At 39.2% G+C, this 10958-nt stretch overlaps 2 protein-coding genes across 6 annotated transcripts; one reads left to right on the top strand and one right to left on the bottom strand.

Moving 5' to 3' along the window:
- The first annotated feature begins 950 nt into the window (after positions 1–950).
- On the top strand, positions 951–3902 carry LOC103872261 (probable splicing factor 3A subunit 1). 2 transcript variants are annotated; one of them, XM_009150597.3, is made up of 3 exons: positions 951–1111; positions 1221–3321; positions 3408–3902. In XM_009150597.3, exons 2-3 carry the CDS (start codon positions 1234–1236, stop codon positions 3663–3665), a joined length of 2346 nt encoding a protein of 781 aa, XP_009148845.1. In that variant the 5' UTR covers positions 951–1111; positions 1221–1233; the 3' UTR covers positions 3666–3902. The 2 variants fall into 2 exon arrangements, with proteins under 2 accessions (XP_009148845.1, XP_018515437.1); XM_018659921.2 differs by having other exon boundaries at positions 966–1112; positions 1231–3321.
- Positions 3903–4920: 1018 nt separating this feature from the next.
- Positions 4921–9934, bottom strand: LOC103872262 (sodium/hydrogen exchanger 8). Of its 4 annotated transcripts, XM_009150599.3 has the most exons (19): positions 9347–9932; positions 9214–9264; positions 8834–8925; positions 8654–8731; positions 8428–8585; positions 8248–8349; positions 8045–8162; positions 7909–7961; positions 7768–7833; positions 7629–7673; positions 7458–7510; positions 7168–7352; positions 6979–7023; positions 6796–6903; positions 6268–6496; positions 5884–6186; positions 5614–5711; positions 5402–5533; positions 4921–5326 (listed from the first exon to the last, which is right to left on the bottom strand). In XM_009150599.3, exons 1-19 carry the CDS (start codon positions 9564–9566, stop codon positions 5231–5233), a joined length of 2232 nt encoding a protein of 743 aa, XP_009148847.1. In that variant the 5' UTR covers positions 9567–9932; the 3' UTR covers positions 4921–5230. The 4 variants fall into 4 exon arrangements, with proteins under 4 accessions (XP_009148847.1, XP_033128707.1, XP_033128708.1 ...); XM_033272816.1 differs by having other exon boundaries at positions 6796–7023; positions 9347–9934; XM_033272817.1 differs by having other exon boundaries at positions 6796–7023; positions 9336–9932.
- Between the last annotated feature and the right edge of the window lie 1024 nt (positions 9935–10958).

The raw sequence follows: 10958 nt of genomic DNA on the forward strand, positions 1-10958 counted from the left end.
TATTCCAAAGTATATATAATTTATTAAAATGAAACCAAATCCAACATAATTTATGATAAGACCCAGATCGATCTGCCCTCAGTCAGATACATACATGGCGTCATGTTTATGAAAACTGACGTTTGTCGGCATGAGTTATACTGCAAAAAATTTAAGTTGCACTGCTGTTTCCTCTGATAAACAAGTGTTTAGCATGTGTACAAAACATACATATCTTCAGGTGGAAAGTGACGTGGATTGGTTAACAAATCAACAATACTCAATGTGCTCTTTGCTAGACTAATCAAAATTAAATTGAACATTAGTTACTAATCGACTGGTCGCTACGATTATTTTTCCTCCTGCAAAGGACCAGTGTAGCTTTTGACCTTAGTGGCTTGGGTCCACTTCATAAGACCACTAGCTAAATTTAATAACGATGAGAAAAAAACTATAATATTTTGAATGATCTCTCCGCAACTCTTTTTATTAGAAAATTACAGTGTAAATCAATAGAGCAATTTAAAGATCTTGTAAAGTTACACTAATTTATAATGAAACAAACAATTTCAAAATCAAACGTGTGAAATTCTAACTAGTAGTATATTTAGTATCCCGTTAAAAATAATTTATGTTTGTCCTCACACTTAAGTTTGTGTATTATTTAACTGCAATTATCATTTCAGGCTTGTTAACTTTCGATCTAATAAAGCTTAATCTTGAGTAAAAGTTTAAATCAGTAGTGTATTAGAACATAACTACATTAATTTGACACAGAGATTCACTGGACCAAAATTCAAATTAATATCTCATTTCAGGCTAGAACTTTTTCGTAGTTATATAATACATGAGATTTGACGTTAAAAATTTGCATTGAAAAGAATACAATGGAGGCGAACTACTAAAAAAGGCCGTCTTTCAGCCCAATTTTAAAAGCCCATTTTTAAAAGCCCATTTAAAATCTGAATACAACTCTCTTGTTCATTAATCTCCTAGGGCTCAGTTCAATTCTACTCAGGAGGATTTCTCCATCTCCTTCCCGTTTGCTCGTCGAATCTCGAACTGCTTCCTCCTCCGCTTCTCCTCTACTTCACGACGTTTCTCGCGGCGGAGCTCTTACTTAACAGCTGAGGTACGAAGTTTCTCATCCCTCTCTCCAAATCGATTATCGCATCTTCGATAGATTCTAGAGCCGAGTTCAATTAGGTCGAAACAAAGATCTGATTTGAATCCATTCGCAGGAAGAAAAAAAAGATGTTCAGCTCGTCGCAGATACTCCCACTCGAGGCTCCTCCCACCGACGGGAACCTCGGTCCACTTCCTCCTTCGCAGCTAACGGATCAGGAAGCCGAAGAGAGAGAGCTTCAAAGCAGCAGCTCAAACCAAGCTCCGGAGTCTGTAGCGACTCACACGAGGACCATCGGAATCATCCACCCGCCTCCGGATATCAGAAGTATTGTAGAGAAGACTGCTCAGTTCGTCTCCAAGAACGGTTTGGAGTTTGAGAAGAGGATCATCGCCAGCAATGCCAAGAACGCTAAGTTCAACTTTTTGACGAGCTCAGATCCTTATCACGCCTTTTACCAGCACAAGCTCGCTGAGTACCGTGCTCAGAATCAAGATGGAGCTCAGGGTGATGATACTGATGGTCCTGATGGTGCAAGTCTTCAGCTTGATGCTGGTGGTGGTGGTGATGGTGAAGCAGGTGAGGGACAGCCGGACCTTCAGGCTCAGTTTCGGGTTCCTCCTAAGCCTTTGGAACCTCCTGAGCCTGAGAAGTATACTGTTAGACTTCCTGAAGGGATTACAGGGGAGGAGCTTGAGTATATTAAGCTCACGGCGCAGTTTGTGGCAAGGAATGGCAAGTCTTTCTTGACTGGGTTGCAGAGTAGGGAGAGTAACAATCCTCAGTTTCATTTTATGAAGCCGACTCATAGTTTGTTCTCTTTTTTCACTGCTCTGGTTGATGCGTATTTTGATGTGTTAAAGCCTCCGGAAGACTTGAAGGAGAAGCTGAGGAAGAGCGCTGCTGATTTGACTACTGTTCTTGAGCGTTGTTTGCATCGTCTTGAATGGGATCGTTCTCAGGAGCAGCAGAGGAAGAAGGAAGAGGACGAGAAAGAGCAGGAGAGAGTGCAGATGGCTATGATTGATTGGCATGATTTCGTGGTTGTTGAATCGATTGATTTTGCTGACGAGGAGGACGATGAGTTGCCACCGCCTATGACGCTCGAGGAAGTCATAAGGAGGAGCAAAGTATCATCAGCGATGGAGGAGGATGAAGTTGTGGAGCCTGGCAAGGAAGTCGAGATGGAAATGGATGAAGAAGAAGTCAGGCTTGTTGCGGAAGGAATGAGAGCAGCGAACTTGGAAGCTAACGGTAGCTCTGTAAAGATTGAAACTTTGAACGATGAGGAAGCACCTATGAGGATTGTTAAGAACTGGAAGAGGCCAGAAGATAGGATCCCGACAGAGAGAGATCCTACTAAAGTTGTTATATCTCCAATTACTGGCGAGCTGATTCCCATTAGCGAGATGTCTGAGCACATGCGGATCTCGCTTATTGATCCTAAGTTCAAAGAGCAGAAGGATCGGATGTTTGCTAAGATTCGCGAGACTACTCTTGCGCAAGACGACGAGATTGCAAAGAACATAGTCGGGCTTGCGCGTCTGCGTCCTGATATTTTCGGGACAACTGAAGAAGAAGTCTCAAACGCTGTAAAAGCAGAGATTGAGAAGAAGAAAGATGAGCAGCCAAGTCAAGTAATATGGGATGGTCACACAGGAAGTATAGGTCGCACAGCAAACCAAGCCTTGGCTCAGAATGCTAATGGAGAGGAGCAATATGGAGATCCGAATAGCTTCCCTGGTCCAGCTGCTCTTCCTCCTCCTCGACCAGGTGTCCCAATAATCAGGTCATTGCCACCACCTCCCAATCTCGCCTTGAACCTCCCTCGCCCTCCTCCGTCTGTTCAGTACCCCGGTCCCCCCAGGCCATTAGGTGTTCCAATGATGCAACCCATGCATCCACAGCACCAGCTCTCGATGCCTGGGCCACCTGGACACCAGCCGATGATGATGAACCGGCCTCCACAGATGCAGCATGGCATGCCTGTGCCACCTCCACCGGGATCACAGTTTGCTCATCTTCAAGTTCCAAGACCTTATGGTCAGCTTCCACCAACTATGCATGGGATGATGCAACCACCACCTATGCATGGGATGCCGCCTCCACCACCACATGAGGAGGCACCACCTCTTCCTGAGGAGCCAGAGCCAAAGAGACAGAAATTCGACGAGTCAGCTCTCGTTCCAGAAGAACAATTCCTTGCTCAGCATCCGGTAATGTTTTCTATAAACCCTTCAATCCTTTTCTTTTATCTTTTGTCTGAGTTATATCTTACATAATTTGTTTTCTATGTATGCAGGGTCCTGCTACGATCAGGGTCTCTGTTCCAAACGTGGATGATGGGCAAGTCATTGAGATCACAGTGCATTCATTATCAGAAAACGTGGGAAGTTTGAAAGAGAAGATAGCTGGTGAAACACAGATTCCAGCAAACAAACAGAAGTTGAGTGGAAAAGCTGGGTTCTTAAAGGACAACTTGTCACTTGCACATTACAATGTTGGAGCAGGTGAAATGTTAACACTGTCTTTGAGAGAACGTGGTGGGAGAAAGAGATAGAGAGGGTAAGCTGTTGGACGCAGAGAAATGCTTTTTATTCCTTCTTTAGATGTTTTCAAAACTTGGTGGCCAAAACTATATGTACTGCTATCTTTTTCGCACATCCTTACTCTTGGCCCATTGCATCTAGTATCTATTGAAGTTTTAGATTGAAGAGGAAAGATTATTACAGACTTAAATTCGTTTTGCAGCTAGTTTCTGAGGTAACGTTTTGGCAAACTCCTTTTTACCATCTGATACTTTGTTTTGCATTTGCCTTAATCATGCGTCTTCCTACTATGGTACACGATATTACAATACTGAAACATATAGCATGGTTAATTACCAGCATAAGCTCGCAGAACCAAACTCTTGCTTTTAACCATGGTACTATTTTACTTGCTTCACTTCGATTGTATCAAACAACGTAAAAATAGATGAGACATGTTTGAAACAATATGAAACATTAATAGAAAATAAAACAGACTTTAAGTTTCTATAATGAGATTTACGACTACACAAAAAAAATAAAGTAAACACTACAGTGGCCTATAAATAACTACTAGAACATTTTTGAAGTGCCCTCTGGATGACTCTGAAACCATCGTGTATCGTATGGGTCGTCGACTCTTTATCAAGAAACAAGTTGAAAGAAGAAAACAGAGAGTTGGGGTTCATCCTTATTTGGTTGATCCTAATATATAATAAAGTTTCCCTAATGCTTGATGATTTCAAGAGAAGGTGTGACAAAAGAAGATGATCGGACGCGAGACTGTCCACTTGTCCGGGAAGAGAACCAAAGACAAGAAGAGAAAACAACTCTCAAAACTCTTCTCAGGACTTCTCCTCTCTTTGGGACTAGACTAGCTCCTCTTCCAGCCATTTCTTTTTGTCTTTCTGCTCGGTTTATGTCGGTTTGATTTGGTTTAGTAGTAGTAGTGATGAGATATGTGTCTGCAAGCTGGAACTGCCGACATGACTCTAATATAGGAAGCGTTGTAACGATATACAGTGACCGCGTTAAAATTCTCAATACGCGTTGGCTCGTTCTTATTTTTCTTCTTTTCATGCAAATTCATTTATGATTTTGGAAATTTGTATATATTTTGGGATAATATATGTTGCATAAAAGTGATTAATACTTGATAGGTTTATTTTCGAATAGTTACTGTTCATAGTTTGAAGTGGTCCTAGACTCTCTTTTTTTCTATGGTACCAAGTTAACGCGTTTTTAGTTTTGTTATTAATATTGATATTAATTTTCCTTGAGTCCCAATTAAACCATAATAGCTTAAATTTATTTATTTATTTTTTGCCTCTCAAATTTATTCAATAACTATTTTACAATTTCCCCTTGAAAATGTATTTTCCCTACAAGTAAAACTATACGCATACGAACTCGGATCCTTAAACTACTCAAAAAAGTAAAAAGAACGAGTTGCTGAACCGCTCATGAAACTGAGTCTTCTCGAGTTGATTCTGACAAGGAGAGTCTTAATTGAAATCATGAAACGAACACGAAAGGTTCATGACTGTCTCGTCCATGGCCAAAAAATCCATGAAGCTTGAGCTAACATTGCTAATGCTCAGAGAGGTCTCAATAAAGGATTGGTGGTGATCAAATCGTGTGCATTTGGAAGTTTTAGTGAAGGAGGATTTCTCAGGAGCTTCTTCAAGTCAGACTGAAAAATTTAAGAGACAAAAATATAAAGAACAGTGAGGACAAAAGAATCTAAACAATTGTGTGGGTACCGTACCTGGACAGCATCATGAAGATGAGAAACCTCTTTTCCTTCTAAAAGCCCAACCTTCTCAAGATTTTTGATATACCCATTTAGATGGTTCAGCACGTAATGTGTTACTTGTCTTGTTTTCAAAACACTCAAAACCTGGACGCTCACAAGTTAGATGTAATATAGGAATATATAAACTAATACCTAACGTATGTCATGGGTTTCAAAAAACAAACCTGAGGAAATGAATCTCGGACATCTTCCAAGAATTGTTTTGCTTCTTCTCCCTCCACCTCACTTTCATTGATTACAACAGAAGCAATGTCACTGTCACCTGTGCAAAGGAAACAAATATGACTGAGTAAATGATGAAGCAAATGGTTTCATTTGAGGCTCACATCAGATAGATCTAACCGGTAAGGTTTTAGTCTTTATTTCCGAAATGTTGTCCAGAGTTTTAACCAATATTAAACATTAAGATATAACACAACAGGGGTGACGCATACCTAGAAAGCCATGCAATTGCTGTCGCGCAATCCTATGAGCACGGAGAAATGCAGAGGAAATGTAACAAGCAGATTCGAGTCTTTCAACGATTAAATAACTGACGAACTTGCGGGGGATAATTCTTGATTGAAGAAACTTGTAGTACTTTGGGAAATGAACACACGGTTTTAAACCTCTCCAGTCGCATAAAGACTCTGTAGAAACAAGGTCGAGTGCCTCATCTACTGATTGCATCAAAACGTTGGCAGTACCTTGTGTAATCCTCCCATCATCAAGCATCTCCCAGTAAGCTGCCTGAACACCTGATACATGCAAGGGTCTCGAATCGATAGCTAGCTAAATAGTTTGACAACAAGAAGATTCATGTAGGCATTGTGAAATACCATTTAAGAAGCGTATACGTATGTCCATTATATTCGTTGGGTCAACATTGCCAGCTTCACACCCATCATGAGGATCAACTTGTTCCCCTTGTAAATTTTTCAAACTTGGAATATGTCCTATAACTGTATGCCAGTCAGCAGATCCAAGCTCCTCGTCATCTCCAAGGTTTTCAAAAGCTTTGAAGGCGGTGTTCATCATTTGAAACTTTGTATACTCCAGTATTCTTTTCTGCCAACAGGAAAACACAAATCAGAGGGGAAACACACAATCATTATAAAACACTACATAAGGAATCAGAAACATTCCGAATCAGGTTGAATCCAATGTATACTATTACCGGATGGTGAAACACACACAAACGTAAGACAATATACACACACTGATGGAAAGATGCAGTCACTTGTGTATGTATAAGCACAAACACAAATGATCAAAAGTTCAATCATCTACCAGAGTAAGATCGCAAACATTAGCATCTAAATTTTGAAAAGTAGCATTTCAAGAGAACATATGATTAAAATCCACACCTTGGTGCCCGTTAAAGTGTCCATGCGAAGAAGGTGCAAGAGGAATTGGGTAGTGGATCCATTAACAACCAAAGTTAGGAACACAATCCCACCAGTAAAGAACAGAAACTGCAAAACAGCTGCAACCTCAAGATAACCCAAAAAAAAATAATCCCAAAAATAAAAATAAAATTTAAACCTCACCCTTGTTCCCGTCTCCGAACTAATATACGAATTGCCACTTGATTGCTGAAATTTATGACAGAGAGCCATAGTGTGTCAAAGCTAAGGAACTGAGGACATGAGTATAAAGGACAGCAAAAAGAGACACAACTAGATATAAGTTCATATAGCTCTTGCAAGAACAAAATGATCGTTTATAACAGAACTCACTTTTACAGATAGAGCGAGTGATAGGGACACAGCACCCCTTAATCCAGACCACGTGAGTATGATGGATTCCTTCCAATCTAAGCCATAGCCAAAACGACGTAGCAATGGGTACAAAACTCCAACCATTACACATCGGGATAGTTGGACATACAAGTATAAGAGGAAAAGAAAGCCCCACGAGGCTCCTGGTAAGAAAAGGCTAATGAGTCATGATTGTTCCTTGGAACAAATATTATGTAAAAAAAGAGGAAACAGAACAAAAACTAAATCACATCAAATGTGAAAGGCACCTTCGTAAGATATTTTCCGACTGCTAAAGTCGCCTACAGCAATAATAACACCACTGCAATTCACAAGAGAAACAAATCCAATGTAATTGTATCAACCAGCTAAACATTGACAGCAGTATAGCAAGAAGAGTTCATAACAGATGAAAGATATACGATTCCAGATACATTTACCTGAGTATAAAAACTAATGTGTTTGCAATATAAGCGACCATTTCCCTACATAATCAAGAAGACAGTCATATATTTACATATATATTTAAATAATTTCCTTACTTATGATGAACGTAAGAACTCTTGAGTTGTAAAATACCAGAAGTGATGCAAACTCTGGTGGTTCTCACCCTTAAATGCTGTCCTTGCAAATGCAGCGAAAAACCTATAACAAGTATATACCAAAGTTACTTTTTAATACAAAAAAAAAAGAAAGAAGGGATAATTCACCACGACTTACATCCCCAAAGTCATCACAGTCAAAATTCCAGAAACCCCAGCCCACTCTTGAGCCTGTACATGTTAGAAAACTCTCAGAATTTCTAGAGATCTAAGATTCTCGCATTGGAGATTAACGTGTGGAGAAGAGACCATACAGTGTAATACGCGAAATAGCTAACTGAAAGCGTTACAGTGATCTGAACCACTATGTCATTAAACACGAATCTAAGCCAAAAAACTGATGCAATGCCCAAAGCTACACCAATGCCTACACTAAAACAAAAAGAACCAAACAACATAATCTGAGAAAATAGCAATGACATACGAAGCCACTAACAAAGGGAAAAATAGTTCATACGCTCCAAACGAGTTTTGAGTAAGAAATTTGATTATGAAACTCCAATCAGAGGTACTCCCCATCACCATCTTCAAGAATAACTGGAAGACCACAACTGACACCCTGAATTTATAAAACAATCAAGGCTGAGCATAAAAGACATAAAGTCACCTTTAGATTAGGCACGTTTGAGATGATTACCCGTCATTCATCAAGGACTCCCCGTCAATTATAGTGGTCATCTTCTTACTAGCACCAAGCTCCTTCAGCAAAGCAACAACAGCCACAGGGTCGGTAGCACCTAAAAGTGCTCCAAGCAACAATGATGTTTTCCAATCCCAGTTATATGGAAAAGTAAGCTGCAGGTAACACAACACACTTACAACGTCATGGACTAGATAGGTCTCCATATCAAACGCATACATACCTTCAAGAGAGAACCAATCCAAAACGTGGAAATCAAAACTCCAGGGCCAGCAAGCAGAACCATTTGTCCAAGACATCTCTACAAATTGATATAGACAATCATCAATCAAATAGCAAGAACCAAAAACACCAAAAAAGTAGCTCAAAACCACAGACTTTACATATAGGATAGAAAGAAAACCTTGATCTGGTGAACATCCATGGAGAATGAGCTCTCAAAAAGAAGAGGAGGGAGAAAAACAGCCAAAAGTAGGTCAGGGTTAATATCGTTCCCTGTATAAAAGAAACTTTAAATTATAAGAACATGATTAATGAAGGATTCTTAGGTGGAGTTATTAGCAGAATATAAAAAACTGTTTTTTAACTTTTAAGTAAAAAAATGTAAGAACCGGTTACTAAAAAAAATTAATAAACGGTTTTTTATATTTCACTAAGAATCCCACCATGAGAAATGTTCTAAGAATTTTAATATTAAAAATTATTTTAAAATGTTTATGGCCAGCCATGTTCAAAGCTCGTAATGTAATGTAACAAGTGTAGAGAAAGAACACGTCAGCTTACAGATACGAATACCATGGCCCATCTTCCCAAGGCTGTGATTAGTCCCGTACTCTGCAGAATCAAATATATATACTGAGATATTAGTAGTATTGGAAACAAACAAAGAAGCAGCAAACGTGGACCTAATGAAAACCTAGAGATCCGAGAACGATGCCGATGACGAGGAGAACGACGGTATACGGAACTCTGGTGCCGTTAAACAGTTGTCTGCAGGCTGTGCCGAGAACCAGCGAAACTCCCGCGAAGATAACTGCATCTACAGGTCTCGAACCGCTCTCGGCGGAATACGACAACGACAAACTTGTTTTCTCCGGTGAAAAGTACGGAACCACCGCGTCGGTGATACTCGTCATCTCCGTCAAACGGAAGCAGAAGGAAGATAAATGAATGGGGGGACTCTCGATTTAATGGGGGTAGTGACTGAGGACTGAAGCGGTTTGTGTTTATCTTTGGTACGAAAATTAAAATAACCTAGCCGAAATTTATTTATTGGACCGAATGTAATCGATGTCCAACCGAATTTTGTTTGCGTATACCGGTTTTTGTACGGTTTCTGAATAACGACTAGGATAAGGTTTAATTGGCTCGCATCCTGATTTTGGGACGACTGGTTTTTCCGCTACCACCCGCAAACGCAGCTTTTGCGATTGGTATTGATTATCGACGGTTTGCAACAATCATTCAAATCGCTCTAAATTGCTTCAAACCGCTCTGAATCTCATAAATTCAAAAGCTGGCTCCAGCTAGCGTTTGCGGTTGGGACGGTTACGGAAGAGTAAATTTTTTTCTTTTTTTTAAAACAATATATATACAAAAGTAAAAATATTTAATAAAAAATTTAAAATTAAAATTATGAAAATATTAAAATATATCTATTATATTTAAATAATATTATAAAATTTTATAATAAAAAAAATTTCAATAAATTTTCAAAAATTAAAATTATAACTTTCTAAATATAAATTTTATATTTATTATAATTTTATGATTTTTGATATTTTTATAATTATATTAAATATAAATATTGTTAATTTATTATTTGACTGTTACCACATTAGGTAGTTAACCAGTCATAAGTCACCCGCAAACGCACCAATTTTTAACCACAGTACCAGTCGTACAAATCTCTTAAAACCGCTAGAAACCGCAACCGTCCGCATCCACAAACTCCCGCAACCGCAACTGCAACCGCTGCGTTTGAACCAGTCAGGCCCAGTTTTATAGGTTTTAGTTTAAAAAAAAAAAAAAATTCCCTTTCTTGTTACTCACAGGATGTCTCTTATGCGTTCCTCTATTCCTAACCTTCTGCTTTCTCAACACCGTCACCATCACCTACACCGCAACCGCAGCACTACCCTTCGGAACCATCGTTGTAATCGTCCTTATATGGTGATAGGATAGCACACGGTGGAGTTGAGAACAGAGTTGACAAGATGGTCCTACGTAAGTCAACTAGAGCAAAGGTACCAACAAGAAGATACGTGGAATAAGGAAGGAGTATTTCATTTTGTTATTTCTTATTCAATAAAAGACCTAGTCTTGAGGAGATAGTTCTCCACTTTGTTGCATTCCTGTTTTGTAGGAAGTTGAGTACTTCCACTTTCCCTCATTCACGTATTGTAAGGAGTCATGACTCCATTTGTTTTCTTATTTAAGCTAATGAAAAACCCAGAAAAAGGTAGACTTATCTACCAACAAATATCTTGAGTACTTGTGTTATTACAATCTCTTTAAGCTTTGAAGAG

The sequence above is a fragment of the Brassica rapa genome, chromosome A06, assembly GCF_000309985.2.
Source record: "Brassica rapa cultivar Chiifu-401-42 chromosome A06, CAAS_Brap_v3.01, whole genome shotgun sequence".
Lineage (NCBI taxonomy): Eukaryota > Viridiplantae > Streptophyta > Magnoliopsida > Brassicales > Brassicaceae > Brassica > Brassica rapa.